A 23,549-nucleotide genomic window follows, 5' to 3' on the forward strand; every position below is an offset into this window, starting at 1 on the left:
TGGAGATTAGACCAAAAACAGTTTTAATGGTCTGGTTTTCTCCCTAGTTCCCCCACTGTTAGTATTATTACTACAAGAATAAAGGATTCCTGAGAGCCTGTCCCCTCCTCTCCTGTGGCCCCCTTGACAGGACTCATCCCCACCAACCACCCCCCCTGGATTTCTGGGGAAAAAAAGAAGTGAAAGGCACTGCAGGGGTAGGGGGCTTGAGTGCCAGTGAGTTGGGGGGGAGGGGGCACTAGGGTAGGGCCTGGCCCAGAGGAGGAAATTTCCAGTCCATGCCTGAAGGAATTGTGGAGGGATGTGTCCATTCGTGACACCCCCATCAGTCCTTCCCTAAACCTGTCTAGCAGGAATACCTAAGTCCCATCCTCCCAACCCCAGGCCCACACTGGGGGTTCTGCAGCAGGAGCATAATTAGTGTTGGGCTCAGAAAAGAGGAATGGAGGGTCCACTCTACTAGGACTCCAGGGCCAAACCCAAAGGGAGGTTGCAGATAACTAGAATAATCCTCAAAAGCTTTTCTTCAGGTTTGAGAGAGGAATTAACAAAATGTTAATGTCAATGAAACTCCCCAGCCAGGGGATCAGGCAGCAGCAGGGAAAACCAGGCTCCAAGAGGAAGGGGCTGGTCAGTCCCAGGCTTAGGGCCTAGTTATCCCCAATAGCCCCCTGCCGAGCCCTGATGAACGCCATGCCATGCGTGCGGAAGTGGGTCTTGAGGTTGAGAGGACTGTCGCAGCTCTTGCCACAGACCTTACAGGTCAGTGGGCCTCCAGAGGCAGGCAGGGGTGAGTCTCCACCATCGGGGTCAGACCTTGATGGAGGGGCCTCTTCCTCCCCATCCCCCAGCCCCAGGGCACTGGCTTTACCCACACCCCGTCTCTTCTTGTGGCTGATGAAACGGTGCCGGCTCAGGGAGCCAGGGGAGGCAAAGCACAAGCCACAGTCGAGGCACTGCTGGGCACCATCCTCCACCCTCAACCCCACCATGAGGCTCTGTTCTGTGGAGCCGCTGCTCCGGTAGCGCAGGGGGCCATGGCCTCCAGATCCAGGTCCGCCCCTGGGGGACTTGGCTGGCGGTGTCGTGCTGTCAGGCTCCTCACTGCAAGAGTCAGAAGACTGGCGGCGTTTCCGACCTGGCCCCTGAAGAAAAGTGGAAGAAACTGGGCCTTACCACCATCCCCACTGTCCTTGGCACCCCCACTGTCCTTGGCACCCCCACGCTCACTTCCTGAGGCCACAGTCTCTACCTTCCAGTTTCCCACTCAAAGCCCTAGCACAGCAGGCCGGGCCTCTGCCTACCTGGGCTCTGGCACTGGAACCCCGAGCCAAAGTGGTCCCCCGGCCAGGGGACTGGGCCCCAAGCTGCAAGCCATGCCGGACCTGGACATGTTTCTCCAGGATCAGGCGGCTGCTGAAGGTGCGTTTTCCCTCTGTGCAATACCTGAAATGGGAGAGGACAGGATGGCAGCAGGGGCACAGCCCGAAGGCCAAGGCCCTTGCTCCTGATGAGGGGGCTGCTGGAGCAGAGGGAGACCCCAACCATCAGGCCACTTAGACACGTCGCAGGTGCAAAGGTACTTTGGCATACGGGGAGAGTCACGTGCTGGGCAGGGAGAAAAAGCGGGGAGCAAGACTTACCTGCAGGGGTACACTCGCTTGATGCCCTCGTGATTGACCCTGACATGACGCCTCAGGCTGGGGGCGGAGCAGAAGGAGCGCTCACAAAGGCGACAGGGAAACTTTTTCACTGACTAGGAAAGCATGGGTAGATGTCAGAGCCAGGCTCCAGGACCCCGTCCCCACTGTCACACTGGCAGTCCCAGTGCTGCCCCCAGCCCATGGTACTCCCCTTGGGGCTCACTCACCTTGCCATGCTCCTTCTTCATGTGGGCCACATACTCGTCACGCTCAGGGAACCAGGAGTGACACAGGCCACAGGTCCAGCCTCCAGGCCCCCCACCCCCACCCTTGAGGCCTTTGCTCCCTAGTTCCCGCCGAGGCCGTTTGGCTGGACGGGGGGGCTCAGGGGAGCTGGGTACTTCCTCCTCTTCTGAAGATGAAGATGACTCCTCAGTAGCAGGGGCTGCCCCTCCCTGAGAAACAGCCAGCTCCTCAGGCTCAGTCTTGGGGGTCAGCAGGGCACCCCCGGACCCTTTCCCAGTAGTCTCCTCCAAGCGCCCAGACTGATGGGTGTTCTGTGAGAGGAGACAAGGGAGGTTGCTGTTGTGGGGGAGGGCCTGGCTGTGCCAAAGCCCCCCACTTCTGAAGTATGTGGCCCCAGCCCCAGGTCAGTACAGCTAAGCACCCATCCCCCATCCCTCTGCTCCTGTACCTTGAGATGTTCCAGCATGGTCCTTTTTTGGGCAAAAAGCAGAGGACAAGACGGGCACTTAAAGACACTGACACGCTGGGGCAGCAAGTGCTGGTCGAAGTGTGAGGAGAGGAGGGGTTTGTGAGTGAAGACTGTGTCACACATGGCGCACTTGTAGATCAGCCTGAGGTGAGGACAATGCAGACATCAGGCAGGGAGGGGTGCAGCCCCTCCCCTCCTACACCCCACCAGCCCTGCCTCCCTGGCCCGGCCCGGCCCTCCCCCGGGCCTCACTTGGCCTGCTGAGTTTGGAAGCTGGGATGCTGGGAGTAGAGGTGGGCATGGGCGCTGGGCCCAGACTTGAAGGCCATGGGGCAGATGGGGCACTTGTGGAAAACCTCGCAGTGCGACGTCTGGATGTGGGACTTGATGGAGTTCACACCCCCAAACACCACTGAACAGCTGGGGCACCTAGGGAGGAAGCAGGAGGCCCTGTGGTGAGGTGGGAGGCATCTCCATGCCCAACCTGGGACCACACATTTATTCTCTGGGACTGGGTAGACTACAAGAAGGAAATCAGTAGTGGAGCATGAGCAGGGTGGAGAAATGAGAGAGGTGTAGAGGCCATTCCCCAAGGGAGGCTGCCGAGGGAGAGCTGGAGCTCCAGAGGTGGCCCTGCTTCCCCCCATCTCCATGGGGGACGACGGGAAGGCAGGACGTACTATCTCAGGGTTGTTTGCCAAAACAGGGCTGAGGGATACAGCGGGGATCTTGAAAGGCCATCTGAGGCTGAGGCTAGGACACACGAAACCCTACAGTTCTATGGAGGAAGGGTCCAAGGCACCTGTATCCCACACGGCGAGAGACGTGCAGACAGGCCTCCCGGAGATGGGTCTGAAAATTGGCTTGCAAGAAGTTGCCCCCACACTCAGGACAGACGTGGGGGGGTCGATTCTTATGCATGCGCTGGTGGGCGCTGAAGCTGCAGCGATTGGGGAGCATCATGGGACAGGTTGGGCACACCTGTCGAGTGGATTAAACAAGGAAAGTCGGTGAAGAGTGTCCTGTCTCTATTACTTCTAACCAAGCCCCCAACGCCTTCCTAGATCCTGTCCCCACAGAAGGGCTGTGAAAGGTGACTCACATTGCTGGTGGCCCCAGGGGCAGGGGGGCCGAGCTGCTGGAAGTGAGCTGCCATGCCAGCCTTGTCCCGGCACTGCTCCTTGCACTCCAGGCAGCGAAAGCACGTGTAAGCAGAAGTGGCAGGGGCAGCAGGCGGCTCAGTGGAGAGTGGCAGGACAGGGGCCTCAGCAGCAACTGTAGTAATGGCAGAGGAGGTGATGGCCCCCTCACCCTTGCCCAAGGCAGGCAAGACCAGAGGTCCAGAGATAGGTGGGACAGCTACAGGCAGCAGGGGTGTGATGTCCGGCTGCCCCACCATCTGGTCAAGGGCTACGGGCCTCATGACCAAATGTGAGCACTGCATAACGAGCCCCTTGTCCTTGTGTTCACGTGCATGCAGGAGCAGGCTGCACTTGTTGAAGAAGACCAGGCGGCGGGCGCAGTGGTTGCAGGTGACCTCGATGCGCATGCTCCGGCGGTCATAGTGCCGTGCCAGGCTCTTCTCCAACGAGAAGGCATCCCCACACTCCAGGCAGCGGTAGCCGGTGGGAGGCAGGGCCAGCCCAGCCTCAGCTGGTGGGCTCAGGTTTGGCCTATAGGCAGGGAGCAGGTTCTTGCTGTTGAGGATCTTGTTGAAGGCCTCCACCAGGCTGGACTGGGTCCGTGAGATCACTGTGCCGCCCCCTGTACTCGGCCCAGTAGTTGTCTTTGAAGGCTGCACCATCACCACTGAGGCACCATTCACCTTCTGTCCCCCAGTCCCCAGCCCTGCCCGCCCCTCAGCCTTAGGCAGGGCTTGGGGCACCAGGCCTAGCACATTCTTAGCAATCATCTTAGGGCTGGTGGCAGTCCCCCCAGGCAGCACCACAGCCTTGCGGGCCACACTGGCTGCCATCAGCATGGCAGTACTGGCATTCTGGATGGTGGCCACAGGCAGCACAGTGCCTTTCAGCCTTGTACCATCACCCAACTGTACGCTCACCACCTTTGGACCCTCAGAAGTAGGTGTTGCAGGGGACAGCTTCAAGAGGCTAGCTTCAGCCAAGAACGCCCCCTCAGCCAAGGGGGCAGGTGGATCAGGATCTGAAGGGACCTGAGTTACAGTCCTTGTGATATTCCCGCAGGATGTTTTAATGGTCTTGATCCGCACCTTAAGAGGCCTAGAGGAGCTGGAGGCAGGGGAGTCATTGCTGTCCTCATCTGCAGCCTCAGCCCCACTAGAGGGACTCTGGGGACTTCCTGGGGAAGACTTGTCCACTGGCCCCTCATCTTCTTCTTCTTTCAAGGGCTGACAGACGGGCAGTTTGGGGGAGGCAAGAGGGCTCTGGTGCCCTGGAGACTGCTTGAAGAAGGGCACCCCAGCAACTCGGGGAGGCGAGGCACTGGCAGGGATGTCCGTGGCCTCAGGGCTGGAGCCTGAGCCTTGTGCGGCTAGGCCCTGGGGTTGATGGGGGCTGCAGCTCTCCTGCTTCAAGGCCCCCAACGGTGGGGAAGAAACAGGTGGCTGCACGCCTGGGCCATTCTCCTGGGCCAGCTCAAAGGAAGAGGGGAAAGGAGGTGGGGTCATAGCCCCCTCCTGAGGGGGAGAGGGTGCAGAGGGAGGCAGGGGATCCGGGTGGTCCCCTGGCTCAGGGCCAAAATGAGCAAACAGGTCCAAGGGAGTTTTGCCTTCCATGCCTTTTTCTTTCCAGGTGCCCCCACTGGGAGGAGCAGGAGAGTGGGGGGTTTCTGGGAGGGAAGGTTCAGGACCCCCAAAACCATTCTGCATTCGATGAGGCCCCACAGGCCCTTCCTTAGTTACCCCAGCAGCCCGGGTCCCATCCCCTGCTGAGCCTCCAGCCAGGGCCTCAGACTGCTCAGGACACACAGTGTTCTTGACAATGACACTAACTACAGAAATGTCTGACGGTGGCAGGCCATGGTCAGAGGCCTGGGCTGGAACTCCAGGGCCATCCCCAGCTGAGGCTGCTGCTGTGTCTCGAGATTCACTTCCCACACCTGGTTCTGGCTTCCCTGGGCCTCCTGGCCCCTCATTTTCTTCTGGCCCAGAATGGATGGCTTCATTTGCATCAATGTCAGGGATGTCAAAGGCAGCAAGGAGGTCATCAAAATCAGGGGTCTTCATGTCCCCCATATCGGCAGGTCCCAGACCTGATGAAAACAGGAATAAGGAGAAACTGAGATGTCTGGAGATCCTGGAGCTCTTTCCTCAGCATCTCCATATTTATCCTCTCTCAGAACCCATATGCACTCCAACTTAGGTACACCTCCACCACAGCATGAATCCTACAGAGCTGCTAGGTTTGCCAAACCCTAAAATCAGAAGGTTAGTGTCCATACCCTGGCAGGCTCCAAAATCCAGAGAAAGCAGGAGAAAAGAGAGTTCTCAGAAATACAGGGAAGGGGCCAGGTGCGGTGGCTCATGCTTGTAGTCCCAGTGTTTTGGGAGACTGAGGCAGGTGGATCACTTGAGGTCAGGAGTTTGAGACCAGCCTGGCCAACATAGTGAAACCCTGTCTCTACTAAAAATACAAAAAACTAGACAGGTGTGGTGGCGCATGCCTGTAATAGCAACTACTCAGGAGGCTGAGGCAGAAGAATCACTTGAACCCATGAGGTTGAGGTTGCAGTGAGCCAAGATCATGCCACTGCACTCCAACCTGGACAGAGTAAGACCCTGTCTCAAAAAGAAATACAGGGGGCCAGGCACAGTGGCTGACACCTGTAATCCCAGCACTTTGGGAGGCAGAGGCGGGCGGATCACGAGGTCAGGAGATCAAGACCATCCTGGCCAAGATGGTGAAACCCCGGGGCTACTAAAAATACAAAAAGTAGCTGGGCGTGGCAGCACTCACCTATAGTCCCAGCTACTCGGGAGGCTGAGGCAAAAGAATTGCTTGAACTCGGGAAGCGGAGCTTGCAGTGAGCCGAGATTGTGCCACTGTACTCCAGCCTGGGTGACAGAGCAAGACTCCATCTCAGGAAAAAACACACAAAAAAAGAAGAAGAAATACAGGAACAGGGGAGCTCAGTGAGCATCCTGGTGGAAACCAGCTCATCCCCTCCTGTGCCCAGCACAGAACCAAATAATCGATACTATCATTAAGGAGGATGATGTATATGATGCTCTAGGTTTAAGGGCTCATTCATGTCCACATGGAATCAATTCATATTCTTCATGGATCTTCTGGGGTCCACAGAGATCTGAAAGGCTATGTGTACAAAGGGGCAAGGCCGTAAGCCAAGACTTAAGAAATGATCCTCGTTCAGCTTTATCAGGGGCCTGCAGTACAAGCAAGTTTCTTCAGTGCCTTACTTTTGCTGTTTGAAAGAGGACACAAATGGCCGGGTGTGGTGGCTCACATCTGTAATCCCAGCACTTTGGGAGGTCAATCACTTGGGCCCAGGAGTTCAAGACCACCCTGGGCAACATGGTGAAACTCCCCAGGCATGATGGCACATGCCTGTATTCCCAGCTATGCCTCCCAGCTGACATGGGAGGATCCCCTGAGCCCAGGAGGTCGAGGCTGTGATGGGCCATGATCACGCCACGCACTCCAGCCTGGGTGACAGAGTGAGACCCTGTCTCAAAAAAAAAAAGAAGAAAAAGAAAAGACAAGACAGAGAGCACAAGTGATCTATATATCATAGGGTTATTCTGAGCACAATACGAAATTGCTAATGTAAGAATCACACCGAGAATACGATTCACTATTCCAGATGAACCAAGCAAGGACATGTCAGGTCAAGGAAGAGCTGGAAAGGAATAACCCCTGGAACTCTAGGGCTGGGGTCGGAGGCAAGAGTCAGGGGTCATGCAGGATCAAGTCTAGGGCACCTGGGGCCATCACTGGCACCTGGAGATCTAGCTTGGTCAGCAGGGAGAAAAGGACTCAAGGAAATTACCCAAGAGACCAAGATGGAAAAAATAAGACACAGGAACAGAAAGAGACAAAGAGAAGAGACAGAGGGGAAAATGGTGATGGCAGCCTGGTCACAAGGGCCCCAGCCTAGGCCTCTCCTGTCACAAACACCTGCTGCTCGCTCACTACCTTCCCCAGAGTGCCTGGCCCTCCCCTAGCCAGCCCCTCCTTCACCACCCCTCCGCAGCTTGCTCTCTTGAGGCTAAAACTCCCAGGGTACACACTTATCCAGCACAGCTGCCACAGTGGGGAAAAGCCAGGCTCCTTCACCCCTCACCTATCATTTCTGCTCCGAGCTCCTCACCCCATTCCATTCCCTAACTTAAACTCCTCACCCTTTCCATTTTCCTGTGGCAACAGTAGCCCAGGAAGTTTCACCTAACCTCAACCTAGCCAAGTGCAAAAAATAAAATTTAAAATCCCACAAGAATTATGTGGTACTAATCGAACATGCAGGCCAGCTCAGAGTTTGTGGGAGACCCATGTCTGTCCCCTGCCAGTGCCTCCCCATGACTGTTTCTGTATCTACGAAGAAGCAACTAAAGAATCTATCCCTATCCATTCCATGCCCAGGTTGCAGGCCATTTCTCGAAGCCAGTTCTCCCACTTCTCTCCAGCCTTCATACTGTAACTAGAGACAGCCGCAGCATGTGGCAGCTGGAATTCCTGGGACCAAGGTGGGGTGGGGGCAAAGGATACCAACCAGACAAAGGGGGAGTCCTTCCCTCACTCCCACCCTATTTAATTCTGCAGACTCTGGGTTTAAACAAAACCCCTTGTCTCTATGGGCCTGGCTCCTAAGCCTGGCTCCCTCCTGATCAGAGGCCTGAGCTACCTTCCATTCAGGTACTCAGAAGTGGACTGGTACAGGGAAGACCAGCAAAGACTAGAAAACACCTGTGAACTCACCCGCACACCCCCCGCCGCCAGCCACCTCCCTCTTGGGAGTTCCAGTGACTTAGAGGTCATCCGATGGCCACCCACTCAGAGCAGTCGACCAAGCAAGTCGCCGAGCTCAAGGCCAAGGAAGATCAGGCCTTCCTGCGACTGCTGAGCCCTGTCTCTAGGGCTCCTATCTCCCCTGCCCCCTTTCCCTCTGTGCTTCCCCAAAAGCCAAAGAGGCTGAACAGGAAAAGGCTGAACAGACCCAGGTCGAGTGGGGGCTTCACTGCCCTTTGCCCGGGCCCAAGGCCTGCAGCGCAGAGGAGGGCGAGGGGCTGGCGGCGATTAGGTTGCGGCCAAGCTGGGCAGCGGGCGGAATTAAGTCCCTGCCATCTGCCGAGGGCCGGCGCGGGGAACAAGTCCTGGGTTGCGAGGAGGGGGCGGGGTGTACACAAGAGAAACTACAAGGGAAACTGAGGCGCGCGGCGCTTCTCTCACTCGCACCGGCGTGCGAAGCGAAGGCCGGGCCTCAGTCAGGCCAGGCCCTTTGGTACCTGCTGCGCAGCACCTGGGGACCCAGGACTACACAGGATGGGGTGGGGAGCTGGGAAAGAGGGGAGGAGAGAAGGGGCGGTCTCTGCGCGACTCTCAGCTCTCTAGCCGGGGTCCGTTCCAACTCGGACCTCGTCCCCTCGCCTCCGGGCGCAGCGGAACCTCCTTCCGCCGCGGACTCCCGGAGGCTCGCTAGAGACTGGAGACTGATCGGAGGGTGCACATGGGGCCAGGGGCGCAAGCCTGATTCTTGCCCGGGCCCGGACGCTGACCCGCGCCCAGTCGGGGTGCAGGCTCCGCTCCGGCCTGGCCCAGTCCCCCCGCCCCCATCCCCGGGAACGGACACCATTTTAGGTCGCGACATCCCGCAGCCTCCAATCTCCGGGCCGCACTTCGGGTGCCTCTCGAGCTGGGGGCGCCAGGACTTGGGGTTCTCGACCCTCCTGGGGGTTTACCCGGCTAGGGGCTGTGCTTTCAACAGGCCGGGAGTTTTGCCCATCCGCCCCAATGGATGGAGGCGGTGTCTGGGCCCTCCTAGAAGCCGCCCCAGGGGGCGGCGCGGAGAAGGGGGTAGTTGACCAAGTGGGGGAGGGGCGGGGGTATTTACCCGCCCCCCCAAGTGGGCGGAGCCAAGGGCGGGTATTTACCCCAGGCACGCTTACTTGTTCCGCTCCTGGTGCGGGCCGAGACCCGGCGGTCTCTACCCCACTCCAGCCGCTGCCGCCACCGCCGCCCTCCCCGCGGCCGCCGCTACTTCCTGCTTCTCTCCGGTTCAGCCTCCCCCCTCCCTCTCCTCCCTCCGCGCTCCGGGTCTGGGCTGCCCGCTTTCGCACTCGCCATTGGCCCTTGCCCCCTTCGCTCAGCCCTGCGCCCCTCCCAGCCCCGCACTGGGTTGGTCCTAAGTACTGCCGCTCGGAACTAGCCCCGCACAGTCCTCTTATGCTCATTGGGCAAGGGGCCGAGGCCCTCTGAAGATACCTCTCCCCATTGGCTGCGCAAGGGTCCGTCTGCCCCATCTGCAAGTCACGGAAACGATTGGCCTCCGCCACTGTCGCTTAGAAAGAAGCCAGCCTGCTTCCCGGCTTTCCTACTAGAGAGGGGAGCGCCCAGGTGCGTCTCCGCCCCTCGCTCCCTATTGGCCGCTCGAAGCTTGAAGCTGCAGTTCACTTTCGCGAATCGAAGGAATCCAGCTTCTGTGTGGTGGGCGCTTTGAGCAGAACCGCACTGAGTCGGAGTGCAGGACGGAAGTGTAGGTCCTTTTGCGCTGTTTCAAGCTAATTCCGTGTCACTGATGCCGGGCAGAAGTCACAGAATGGGACGCCACCCCAAACATTACGTCATCCGCTGACCATTTCCTCGCTGTCTTCCCACCGTCTAAATCGCCATATAATCTGATGGATGGGATCCTCGCACGGGCCAGCTCCTGGGCCACAGCGTAACCCGTCGCTCCTCCCTCTGCGGGAGGGCGTGGACGGGGTACGGGATTCCGAACGTGGAAGGAATCGGGACCTAAAGGTTGGGAAGTGCTCGCGGACCGGAAGCGGGGGAGGGGACGTTAGGAGTGCTGGCGTGGCCTGGGCCATTTCCAAAGAGGCCTTAAAGGGGCAACTGATAGGCTTCCTAAGTATGGGCTGGAGGTACCCCCCAGCTCCATTTCCCATTTAAGAGCTCCCCTTTTCCCCGCCCCCAGCAAGGAGTAGGGGGTGGGGTCAAGGTCGAGTTTTCCCGCGCTTTGTTGCCACGCCCCCTGCAGGCGGGGGAAAGGGAGGAGTCGCTCGGAAAATGAATCTCTTAAATGTTCTAATAGCACTGGCAGAATTCGTCTGCAAGCCCAGCGTGCCACCTCGCGCACGCAGCCGCTCGTTAACTGCATGGTGTTTTTTTTTTTTAATTAGTTTTTTTGAGGCAGTCTCACTCTGTTGCCCGGGTGGGAGCACAGTAGTGCGATCACGGCTGACTGCAGCCTCAACCTCCCAGGCCCCAGTGATCCTCCCCCCTCAGCCTCCTGAGTAGCTGGGACTACAAGAGACAGCCAACACGCCCGGCTAGTTTAATTTTTTGTAGAGACAGGGTTTTGCCATGTTGCCCAGGCTGGTCTCAAGAGATCCTTCAGACGTGAGCCACTGCTCCCTACCTTGGCGAAGTTTTTTTTTTTTTAAACAGGCCCTCATTCTGTAGTCCAGACTGGAGTGCAGTGGCGGGACCTCGGCTCACTGCAACCTCCACCTCCCAGGCTCAAGCGATTCTCCAGCCTCAGCCTCCCGACTAGCTGGGATTACAGGTGTGCAACACTACCCGCCCGGCTTTTTTTTTTTTTTTTTTTGAGACGGAGTCTCGGCCCTGTCACCCAAGCTGGAGTGCAGTGGTGCGATCTCGGCTCACTGCAAGCTGCGCCTCCCGCGTTCACGCCATTCTCCTGCCTCAGCCTCCCGAGTAGCTGGGACTACAGGCGCCGGCCACTACGCTCGGCTAATTTTTTGTATTTTTAGTAGAGACGGGGTTTCACCATGTTAGCCAGGATGGTCTCGATCTCCTGACCTCGTGCTCTGCCCTCCTCGGCCCCCCAAAGTGCTGGGATTACAGGTGTGAGCCACCGTGGCCGGCCATTTTTGTATTTTTAGTAGAGACGGGGTTTCACCATATTGGCCAGGCTGGTCTCGAACTTCTGACCTCAAATGATCCACCCGCCTCAGCCTCCCAAAGTGCTGGGATTACAGGTGTGACCCACCGCGCCCGGCAGGGTTTTTGAAAGTGGTTTTGTTACGCTGCCCAGGAGTCCCAGGACACTGGAACCAGGACTCCCCATCGAGCCCCGGCAGTTTCCGAGCTCCTTTGAAGTATGAGTCAGAACTTATGGATGGGAATCCTGGAGCCACCACTTGCCCTATGATGGCAATGGGCAAGTCGCTCAACCTCCCAGATCCTGTTTTCTCATGGGTAAAACGGGGATTATAATACCACCTGACAATATTATTTTTGTGAGGATTAAATGATTTTAGAATGTAAACGTGCTTTGTAAAGTAATTGGCAGTTGGGATTAGTGTGCCCTTTCTCCCGGAGACTTGCATCCTGTGTGCTCGGTCCGCCTGCATTTGCTCCCAGTCGCTCCAGCTCAGATGCTCTTCCTTCTCTGAGGACTATTTAAGGGTCCCTATGTAAGCAACCGGCATTCCGTTTCCACCTCCTCTTCTGGTCTTCCTATACGGAATAACAGTTACTACTCATATACACATAATATTATGGGGGACTCACACCTGTAATCCCAGCACTTTGAGAAGTCTAGGTGGGTAGCTCGCTTGAGCCCTGGAGTTCGAGACCAGCCTGTGCAACATAGCAGGACTCTGCCTCTACAAAATATTTGGGAAAAAAAAATTAGCCAGGGGTGTTGGCAGGCGACTGTGATCCCAGCTCCTGGGGAGGCTGGGATGGAAGGATCGCTTGAGCCTAGGAAGTCAAAGCTGCAGTGAGCTGGGATCGCACCACTGCACTCCAGCCTGGGAGACAGAGCAAGACCCTGTCTCAAAACACACACACACACACACACACACAAATAAAAACGTTATGTATATCATTAATAACTCATGCAATCCTTAGCACAACCATGGAAGGAGGTACTATTCCAGGTACTGGGGGTGCAGCAGTTAACAAAGCAGACAAGAAGCCCTGTCATGAAACACACATTCTTAAAGAGAAGACAAACAATAAATATTAGAACTGATAGCTGCCAAGGAATAAAATAGAGCTATCAAGCCATGCAAAGACAGAGGAATCTGCAGTGCACGTGAATAAATGAAGAAGCCAATCTGAAAAGGCTGCATGCCTTATGATTCCAACTATGTGACATTCTAGAAAAGGCAAAACTAGAGAGAGTAAAAAGATCAGTGGTTGGTTGCCGAGGGTTCAGGTGGAGGGAGGGAGATGAATAAATGGAGCACAGGGGACTCTAAGGACACTGAAACTATTCTGTATGATACTGTAATAGTGGATACATGGCATTATTCATTTGTCAAAAGCCATGGAATGTACAACACAAAGACTGAACCCTGTGAGCGTGGTGGCTCACACATGTAATCCCTGAACTTTGGGAGGCCAAAGCGGGAGGATCAACAAAAAAATTAGAAAAATTAGCGGAGTACAGTGGCGCACACCTGTAGTCCCAAGTACTCAAGAGGCTGAAGCGGGAGAGTTCCTTGAGCCCAGCAGTTTGAGGCTGCAGTGAGCTATGATCCTGCTGCCGCACTCCAGCCTGGGCAACAAAGTGAGACCCTGTCTCTTAATAATAAAGAATCCATATTGGTTCATCAATTGTAACAAATGTACCACACTAATGCAAGATATTAATGAATAATAGAGTAACCTGAACAACATGAAGAGACCCCATCTCTACAAAAAAACTTTTTTTAAGTGTGGCATGGTGGTGCACGCCTGTGGTCCCAGCTATTTGGGAGGCTGAGGAGGGAGAATCACCTGAGCCCTGGAGGTCAAAGTTGCAGTGAGGTATAGTCACACCGCTGCACTCCAGCCTGGGCAAAAGACCAAGACCTTGTCTCAGTAACAACGGGAAACTGGAGAGAGGATATGTGGGAACTCCCATTTTGTGCTCAGTTTTTCTGTAAACCTAAAAATGCTGTAAAAAATAAAGTGTTGGCCGGACGCGGTGGCTCAAGCCTGTAATCCCAGCACTTTGGGAGGCCGAGACAGGCGGATCACGAGGTCAGGAGATGGAGACCATCCTGGCTAACACGGTGAAACCCCGTCTCTACTAAAAAATACAAAAAACTAGCCGGGCGCAGTGGCGGGCGCCTGTAGTCCCAGGTACTCGGGAGGCTGAGGCAGGAGAATGGCGTGAACCCGGGAGGCGGAGCTTGCAGTGAGCTGAGATCCGGCCACTGCACTCCAGCCTGCGCGGCAGAGCGAGACTCCGTCTCAAAAAAAAAAATAAAATAAAGTGTTAATTTAAAAACAAAAACAATCAAAAAACAAAGCAGGCGGCTAGGTGCGGTGGCTCACACCTGTAATCCCAGCACTTTGGGAGGCCGAGGCGGGTGAATCACGAGGTCAGGAGATCGAGACCATCCTGGCTAACACGGTGAAACCCTGTCTGTACTAAAAATACAAAAAATTAGCTGGGCATGGTGGCACACACCTATAGTCCCAGCTACTTGGGAGGCTGAGGCAAGAGAATCGCTTGAACCCGGGTGGCAGAAGTTGCAGTGAACCGAGATTGCGCCACTGCACTACAGCCTGGGCGCAGAGCAAGACTCCGTCAAAAAAAAAAAAAAAAAAAAAAGCAGGGAAGGATGACAGTAAGTGTGGGAGGGTTGCAATTTTAGATCAGGTGGACAATGAAGGCCTTTCCAAGAAGATGGTGGTTAAGTAAAGGTCTGAAGGAGATGAGGGAGTGAGCCATGCAGCTATCTGGGACAAGAACATTCCAGGAAGAAAGAACAAGTACAAGGTCCTCAGGTGGGGAGTGTGTTCCAGAGTGGGTGGGAGGAGCGAGTTGGGTCATGGGATGCTTTGGAAGCTATGGGAAGTTCTTTGGCATTTTCTCAGAGTGGGATAGGAAGCCATCAAAAGGAGACAGATGACGTGGTGGCCTGACTTACGTTTTAAAAGGGTTGAAAGTGCGGTGTGAGAGAAAGAAAAGACTCCAGAGCTTGGAGGCTGAGGAAGTAGAAGCATGATATTGCCCCATTTCTTGAGCTGAGAAGACTACAGGAGAAGCAGGTTTTAGGGGTTAGGTCGGTAGCTCAGTTTTAGTCATGTTGAGGTATTACACATCCAAGTGGAGATACAAATGTAGGTGTCATCAGCTTATAGATAGTGTTTAAAACCCAGGTCAGAATGGATGAGATCACCAAGGGAGGACTGAGGCACGGGAAACTCCAAAGTTAAAAGGTCAAGGAGATGAGAAGAACAGCAAAGAGGAAGGAGGGAACCAGGAGAATGTTGTAACCTTCAAGCTAAATTTAAAAAGTATCTCAAGAAAGAGGAAGAGAGAATGATAGATGCCACTAAAATATCAAATAGGATGAAACCTGAGAATTGACCAATGGATTTAAGCAAAATGGAGGTCACCGGTGATCATGATAAGGAGAGATTTGATGGACTGGTGGGGACAAAAGCCTGCATGGAATGGGTTCAAAAGAATGGAGGAGGAAAAAAGAAAAGTCACTATAAAACTCTTTCAAAGGAAGGAAGGAGAAAAAAGATGGTAACTAGAGGAAAAAAAGCGACCAAGAAAGGACTGTTTCTTTTAATAGTTATCTCTTTTTCTCATCAGGTTCTACTGACCCAAGGAAAGGACTATTTATTTGAAGATGAAGAAGTTGTATGTTAGTACACGGGTGGGGAGGATCCTGTAGACAGGAGAAACTGAAGTAGCAGAGCGATAAGGAAAGTTCCTGGAACCATGTTCTTCAGAAGGTGAGCGAGAGGGTCAAGTTCACAAACAGAGGCATTGCCTTACACAGCGGCAGGAACAGTTCCCGAATAATAATTGGGAGAGAAGGCAGAGTGAGCGGGCATGGGTCGAGGGAGCTGGGGAGCTGTGGGATATCTCTTTGTTGTTTCTGTTGTCCAGTGGTATAAGAAAGAGCATGTGTTGTCAAACTCTATAAGAATAAAAAATCAAGATCACCCTCTAAGAGTGAGGATGATGAAGAAACTAGGAGTTTGAGGAGAAAAAAGGTAGGAAATACGCATTCAGGAGAGAGGAATGGACTAGAAGGGGAGATCAAGAGACTGAGAGGCCAGTGGCCTGGAAGACTCATTTACCTGGATATTTAAATCAACAGGAATGGGCCGGGTGCAGTGGCTCACACCTGTAATCCCAGCACTTTGGGAGGCCGAGGCAGGCGAATCACCTGAGGTCAGGAGTTCGAGACTAGCCTGACCAACATGAAGAAACTCTGTCTCTACTAAAAATACAAAAATTAGCCAGGCATAGTGGTGCATGCCTGTAATCCCAGCTACTCGGGAGGCTGAGGTAGGAGAATCACTTGAACCTGGGAGGCGGAGGTTGTGGTGAGCCGAGATTGTGCCATTGCACTCCAGCCTGGGCAACAAGAGTGACACTCCGACTCAAAAAAAAAAAAATTCTTGAACTTCATATATATAGAGAGTATGATTCCATTTATATATGTGTGTGTGTGTGTATATATATACACTATACATATATAGTATGATTCCATTTATATAAAGTTCAAGCCAGGCGTGGTGGCTCATACCTGTAATCCCAGCACTTTGGGAGGCTGAGACAGGTGGATCACAAGGTCAGGAGTTCAAGACTAGCCTGGCCAAGATGCTGAAGCCCCATCTCTACTAACAACACAAAAATTAGCCAGGCGTGGTGGTGTGCACCTGTAATCGCAGCTACTTGGGAGGCTGAGGCAGGAGAATCGCTTGAACCTGGGTGGCAGAGGTTGCAGTGAGCTGAGATCGTGCCACTGCACTCCAGCCTGGGCAACAGAGCAAGATTCCGTCTCAAAAAATAAAACAAAAATAAAAAATAAAGTTCAAGAACAGGCAAAGTAAATCAATGGTGATAGTAGCAGAATTGTGGTAACCATTGCCTGGGAAAGGGTAAGAGGAATATATATATACACACACACACACACACACACACACACTCACACACATTTTTTTTTTTTTTTAAACAAGGTCTTGCTCTGTCACCCAGGCTGGAGTGCAGTGGGGCAATCACGGCTCACTGCAGCCTCAACCTCCTGGGCTCAAGTGATCCACCCACCTCAGCCTCCCAAGTAGCTGGGGGTGCAGATGTGAGGCACTGTGCCGGCTAGTAGGAGGAATCTTTGGAGATGCACACATAGACCACCAGATTAATGGTGCGCACCTTCTGTTAATAGTACCCACCACCTTTCCTTGTTGCAGCCGTCTTCTGTCTCACCCTACTCTGTCCTATACTACTCCTATCCCCATTCTTGATTGTTATTATTATTATTTTTTTTTTTTTTTTTTTTGAGACGGAGTCTCGCTCTGTCGCCCAGGCTGGAGTGCAGTGGCGCGATCTCGGCTCACTGCAAGCTCCGCCTCCCAGGCTCACGCCATTCTCCTGCCTCAGCCTCCCGAGTAGCTGGGACTACAGGCGCCACCACCACACCCAGCTAATTTTTTGTATTTTTAGTAGAGACGGGGTTTCACCGTGTTAGCCAGGATGGTCTTGATCTCCTGACCTCGTGATCCGCCTGCCTCGGCCTCCCAAAGTGCTGGGATTACAGGCGTGAGCCACCGCATCCGGCCGATTGTTATTATTATTATTATTAGTCTTCACAAACCTTCTGTCTTTGCTTAAAATATATTGTTTCATTTTTCACATCTTTGCCATGGAGGGCAGTAATAAGTAATTGAGAACTACACACGAAGGGATGGAGAGAACCCTGGAGAAATGTTAGGATGAGCAGCAGAAGTCACCTACCTGTCCTTGACTTGCAGCAGGTAGCAGACCAAGCAGTACCCAGCACAACTTTGCACAAAATTTCGCTGGGCACTGAGGAATGCCTCAGTGGTGTAACTGCCATGCTCCTGTAGAAAGTAATCGAGCAAGGAGAGCTGTGACTGTTTCTTATTATTAGTCTCGCTCTCACCCAGGTTGGAGTGCAATGGCACAGTCTCAGCTCACTGCAACCTCCACCTCTCGGGTTCCAGCGATTCTCCTGCTTCAGCCTCCAGAGTAGCTGGGATTACAGGCGCCCACTGCCATGCCTGGCTAATTTTTTGTGTGTGTTTTTAGTAGAGGCGGAGTTTACCATACTGGCCAGGCTGGTCTCGAACTCCTGACCTCGTGATCTGCCTACCTTGGCCACCCAAAATACCGGGATTACAGGCGTGAGCCACCATGCCTGGCTTTTTCTTTTTTGAGAGAGGGTCTCACTCTCTCCAGGCTGGAGTGAGTGAGACCAGGCTGGAGTGCCCTGGTGCAGTCTTGGCTTACTGCAGCCTTGAGCTCCTGGGCTCATGTGATCCTCCCATGTCAGCCTCCCGAATAGCTGGGATTACAGGCATGCACCACCATGCCCAGCTAATTTTTTTATTTTTGGTAGAGATGGGGTCCCACTATGTTGCCCAGGTTGCTCTCGATCTCCTGGGTTCAAGTGATCCTCCCACAACAGCCTCCCAAAGTGCTAGAATTACAGGTGTGAGCCACCACATCTACCCTATTTTTATATTTATTTATTTATTTATTTTGAGATGGAGTTTCACTCTTGTTGCCCAGGCTGGAGTACAGTGGTGCGATCTCGGCTCACTGCAACCTCAGCTTCCCAGGTTCAAGCGATTCTCCTGCTTCAGCCTCCCAAGTAGCTGGGACTACAGGTGTGCGCCATCACGCCCGGCTAATTTTGTATTTTTGGTAGAGATGGGGTTTCACTGTGTTGGTCAGGTTGGTCTGACCTCAGGTGATCCACCCACCTTGGCCTCCCAAAGTGCTGGGAATACAGGCATGAGACACCACACCCAGCCCACCTGGCCTATTTATTAAATTTATTTAACAAACAGGGTCTTGCTCTATCACCCAGGCTGGAGTTCAGTGGTGTCATCATAGCTCACTGTAACCTTGAACTCCTGGACTCAAGCAATTCTCCCGCTCAGCCTTCTGAGTAGCTGGGACTATAGGTGTGTGTGACCACATCTGGCTAATTAAAATATATATGTGTATATATATAGTTTGTAGAGACAAGGTCTCCTTATATTGCCCAGGCTGTCTCAAACTCCTGGGCTCAAGCTATCCTCCTGCCTCAGCCTCCCAAAGCACTAGGATTACAGGCATGAGCCACTGTGCCCAGCCCATACTCTTTCATTTTCTAGGACAAAGACTACAAACTGTGGACCTATGGGTTGAGCCTAGACTGCATACATATATTTTTTTAATTTGAAGATCATCCCTTCCCAGCATTATAGTAAATGGAACAACACTGAAATCCTAGTTGGTACCAGTGTGCCTTAATATGCTAGATAAAATATTTTAAATATCTTTGCTTCAGATTTTAAAAAATATTTCAATATGCTGAAAAATTTTAAGCACATAAAAGTAAACAGAAAAGTATGAGCCTCCAGGTAATCATCAGCCAGCTCCAGCAATTATCAAATCAGGGCCAATATTATTTTATCTGTACCCTGCCCACTCACCCCTTATTATTATGAAAAAATGGGACAAATTAAAACTGTGTGCCATCTGATACAGCACAACGAGAATAACAGCATCACTGTGCTATCCCTGCCAACGATGCATAACCTGAATCCGACATCAGACAAATCCATATTAAGGGGCAATCAAAATAACTGGCCGGGGCCAGTTATTTTACAGGTTTATGTCTGTAATCCCAGCACTCTGGGAGTCCAAGGCAGGCGGATCACTTGAGGTCAGGAGTTCGAGACCAGCCTGGCCAACATGGTGAAACCCTGGCTGTACTAAAAATACAAAAATTAGCCAGGCATGGTGGCAGGCACCTGTATTCCCAGCTACTCAGAAGGCTGAGGCAGGAGAATCGCATGAACCCAGTAGTCAGAGGTTGCAGTGAGCCAAGACCATGCCACTACACTCCAGCCTGGGCAATAGAGCGGGACTCCGTCATAAAACAAAATAAAAAATAAATAAATAAAGAACTGGACTGTAATGTTCTAAAGTGTCAGGGTCTGGCCGGGCACAGTGGCTCATGCCTGTAATCCCAGCACTTTAGGAGGCCAAAGTGGGCAGATCACCTGAGGTCAGCAGTTCGAGAGCAGCCTGGACAACATGGTGAAACCCTGACTCTACTAAAAATACAGAGGATAGCTGGACATGGTGGCAAGTGCCTGTAATCCCAGCTACTCAGGATGCTGAGGCAGGAGAATCACTTGAACCCAGGAGATAGAGGTTGCAGTGAGCCAAGATGGTGCCACTGCATTCCAGCCTGGGCAACAGAGCAAGACTCTGTCTCAAAAATAAATAAATAGGCTGGGCGCGGCCGGGCGCGGTGGCTCAAGCCTGTAATCCCAGCACTTTGGGAGGCCGAGACGGGCGGATCACGAGGTCAGGAGATCGAGACCATCCTGGCTAACACGGTGAAACCCTGTCTCTACTAAAAAATACAAAAAACTAGCCGGGCGCGGTGGCAGGCGCCTGTAGTCCCAACTACTCGGGAGGCTGAGGCAGGAGAATGGCGTGAACCCGGGAGGCGGAGCTTGCAGTGAGCTGAGATCCGGCCACTGCACTCCAGCCTGGGCGGCAGAGCGAGACTCCGTCTCAAAAAAAAAAAAAAAAAAAAAGGCTGGGCGCAGTGGCTCATGCCTGTAATCCCAGCACTTTGGGAGGTCGAGGCTTGCAGATCACAAGGTGAGGAGATCGAGACCATCCTGGCTAACACGGTAAAACCCCATCTCTACTAAAAATACAAAAAACTTAGCCGGGCGTGGCGGCGGTCCTCTGTAGTCCCAGTTACTCGGGAGGCTGAGGCAGGAGAATGGTGTGAACCCAGGAGGCGGAGCTTGTAGTGAGCCAAGATTGCGCCACTGCACACCAGCCTGGGTGACAGAGCGAGACTCCGTCTCAAAAAATAAATGAATAAATAAATACAAATAAAATAAAAATAAATAAAGTGTCAGGGTCATAAAAATCAAGGAAAGATCAGGAACTTTTCTGGGTTAAAGGAATTTAGAAAGACATGACAACTAAATGCAACATGAAATTCTAAACTATTTTTTTTTTCTTTTGCTATAAATGCCATTATTGGGCTAGTTGATAAATCTGAGGATTAGATGGTAATAATATAACAGTGCTAATTTTCTGATTTGTGTGATTGTTTTCTAGTTATGTAATGGAATGTCTTTTTTTTCTAGGAAATGTATACTAAAGTATTCAGGGAAAATGAGCAATTAAGTTGGCAACTTACCGTCAGATGATTCAGGGGGGAAAAAAGTCTTTTGGACTATACTTGCAACTTTTATGTAAGTTTGACATCACTTCAAAAGAAAAAAAGGCAAAGCATGGTGCAATGCGCTTGTAATCTCAGCTCGAGAGGCTGAAGTGGGAAGGACTGCTTGAGTCCAGGAGTTGGAGGCTGCAGTGAAGCATGATTGCATCACTGCACTCCAGCCTGGGCAACAGAGCAAGACCCCAACTCTCAAAAAAGAGTTAGTGGCTAATAGTACTATGAAATTGATGAGACATTAGTCCTCAGTTTCAGGAATCCCAACAAATCCCAAGCACGACATATGAAAATAAATCTATACCCAGACACATTATATTGAAAGTGTAGAACATCAGAAACAAAGATACTATAATCATCTGTCAGCTCAGGAACAAAAAAAGACTTACAAAGAAATAGCAATTAGAGGCTGGGCGTGGTGGTGCGTGCCTATAGTCCCAGCTACTTGGGAGGCTGAGGCAAGAGAATCACTTGAACTCAGGAGATGGAGGTTGCAGTGAGCCAAGATCACGCCACTGTACTCCAGCCTGGGTGACAGAGAGACTCCATCTCAAAAAAATAAAAATAAAAATAGCAATTAGATTGATATCTGACTTCTGTACAGCAACAGTGAAAACCCAACAGTAGAATTATATCATCAATGTGCTGGGAGAATATATTCATATATTCAGATTTCTATATCTAATATATTTATGTATGAAGATGAAACAAGGACATTTTACACAAACAAAAGCTGAGAAAGTTGACTACCAACATATCTTCACTAAAAGAACTATAGGATTTAGGCCAGGTGTGGTGGCTCATGCCTGTAATCCCAGCACTCTGGGGAGGCTGAGGCAGGTGGATCACTTGAGGCCAGAAGTTCGAGACCAGCCTGGCCAACATGGTGAAACCCATCTCTACTAAAAATACAAAAAAATTAGCTGGGTGTGGTGGTGCACACCTGTAGTTCCAGCTACTCAGGAGACTGAGGCAGCAGAATCACTTGAACCCAGGAGGCAGAGGTTGCAGGTTGCAATGAGCCAAGATTATTCCACTGCGCTCTAGCCTGGGTGACAGAGACTCTGTCTCAAAAAAAAAAAAAATAGGATTTACTTCCAGAAAAATAAAAATTATCCCAGAATGGTTTGTGAAGCAATAATTGGTGAGAAAAAGATTAGCAGATTTGTGGGTAAAGCTAAATCAACATTGCTTATATGAGATACTAGTGATAATATCTGGCCAGGCGTGTTGGCTCACACCCGTCATCCCAACAGTTTGGGAGGCCGAGTTGGGCAGATTACTTGAGGTCAGGAGTTCGAGACCCACCTGGCCAACATAGTGAAACCCCATCTCTACTAAAAAATACAAAAATTAGCTGCGCGGGGTGGGCTAGAATAACATTCTCAAAGAAAACTGGAGGCTTGGCCAGGTACAGTGGCTCACACCTGTAATTCCAGTGCTTGGGGAGGCCAAGGCAGGCGGATCTGCTGAGGAGTTCGAGATCAGCCTGGCTACCATGGTGAAACCCTGTCTCTACTAAAAATACAAAATTAGCAGGGTGCGGTGGCAGGCGCCTGTAATCCCAGCTACTCAGGAGGCTGAGGCAGGAGAATCACTTGAACCTGGGAGGCAGAGGCTGCAGTGAGCCGAGATCATGCCACTGCATTCCAGCCTGGGTGATAGAGTGAGACTCCGTCTCAAAAGAAAAGAAAAAAGAAAAATAACTAGAGGGGTTAAAAGTAAAAGAATAGAAAAACATATACGCCAGGGAAACACTAACCACAAAACAGAGTTGGTGTAGCTGTGTTAATATTAGATTAAATAAAATTTAAGACTAAAAGTATTAACTAGTCATAAAGAGTTACTACATTGTTATGTTTCAATTCACTAGGAAGATACAGTAATTAAACCTGTATGTTAATAATTCAGCTTCAAACTTTTTTTTTTTTTGAGACAGAGTCTCACTCTGTCACCAGGCTGGAGTGCAGTGGCACCATCTTGGCTCACTGCAACCTCCACCTCTTCAGTTCAAGTGATTCTCCTGCCTCAGCCTCCCAGGTAGCCGGGACTACAGGCATGTGCCACCACACCCAGCTAATTTTTGTATTTTTAGTAGAGATGGGGTTTCACCATGTTGGCCAGGATGGTCTTGATCTGGACCTCATGATCCACCGGCCTCGGCCTCCCAAAGTGCTGGGATTACAATCATGAGCCACTGCACCTGGCCCCCTCAAACTTTTTTTTTTTTTTTAGATAGGGTCTCACTGTGTTGCCCAGGCTGGAGTGCACTGGCCTCATCATGGCTCACTGCAGCCTCAAATTCCTTGGCTTAAGCAGTCCCTCCCACCTTGGCCTCCTGAGTAACTAGAACTAGTGGCGCATGCCACAATGCCCAGCTAATTATTATATCATTATTGTTATTTTTTGTCTCTGTAGAGGCAGGGAGACAAGGAGAGCACCAGAAGGTAAAAATTAAAATTAAAATTAAAGAAGGTCAAGCAGCTCGCATATGCTCCCTTTAATTCTTTCAATCATTTTCTCCTCTCCCCTTCCTATTTATTTCCTGTCTAGAACACAGGCCTGATGGTTAAAGGATCTTGTGATCTTGTGATTTTTCAGGCAAATTGAGAAAGCCAAAGCCTTTTTTTTCTGAGGCAGGTTCTCACTGTGTCACCCAGGCTGGAATGCAGCAGCATGTTCGAGGCTCACTGCAGCCTCAACCTCCCAGGCTCAAGGGATCCTCCCAGATCCTCCCACCTCAACCTTCCAAGTAGCTAGGACTAGCATGAGCCACTGTGCCCGGCCAAACACAGGCCTTTAAGGATGGCAGAGCAGGGAGAAAAAC

At 52.0% G+C, this 23,549-nt stretch overlaps 1 protein-coding gene and 1 long non-coding RNA gene across 11 annotated transcripts in view; one reads left to right on the top strand and one right to left on the bottom strand.

The window, feature by feature from the left end:
• Positions 1 to 10,337, bottom strand: ZNF687 (zinc finger protein 687). 10 transcript variants are annotated; one of them, XM_077995088.1, is made up of 10 exons: positions 9,458 to 9,561; positions 5,779 to 6,650; positions 3,461 to 5,589; positions 3,161 to 3,339; positions 2,611 to 2,787; positions 2,338 to 2,500; positions 1,871 to 2,200; positions 1,644 to 1,756; positions 1,305 to 1,446; positions 1 to 1,145 (listed from the first exon to the last, which is right to left on the bottom strand). In XM_077995088.1, the coding sequence occupies exons 3-10, from the start codon at positions 5,570 to 5,572 to the stop codon at positions 651 to 653; spliced, it is 3,711 nt and encodes a 1,236-aa protein (XP_077851214.1). In that variant the 5' UTR covers positions 5,573 to 5,589; positions 5,779 to 6,650; positions 9,458 to 9,561; the 3' UTR covers positions 1 to 650.
• Positions 9,465 to 23,549, top strand: part of LOC114670759 (uncharacterized) — an 18,593-nt gene continuing 4,508 nt past the window's right edge. Inside the window, exons 1-2 of the long non-coding RNA XR_003720470.2 lie at positions 9,465 to 10,310; positions 15,082 to 15,224. This is a non-coding gene — a long non-coding RNA (uncharacterized LOC114670759). The remainder of the gene's footprint in view (positions 10,311 to 15,081; positions 15,225 to 23,549) is intronic.

This window comes from Macaca mulatta, chromosome 1 (assembly GCF_049350105.2).
Source record: "Macaca mulatta isolate MMU2019108-1 chromosome 1, T2T-MMU8v2.0, whole genome shotgun sequence".
In the NCBI taxonomy this organism is placed as follows: Eukaryota; Metazoa; Chordata; class Mammalia; order Primates; family Cercopithecidae; genus Macaca; species Macaca mulatta.

Coding starts and splice junctions, on each gene's coding strand:
- ZNF687 (XM_015151037.3), bottom strand. Junction 2,788..3,160: donor TCTCGCCGTGTGGGATACAG/GTGCCTTGGACC, acceptor CTTCCTCCCTAG/GTGCCCCAGCTGTTCAGTGG. Junction 1,447..1,643: donor AAGCGAGTGTACCCCTGCAG/GTAAGTCTTGCT, acceptor CTCCCATTTCAG/GTATTGCACAGAGGGAAAAC.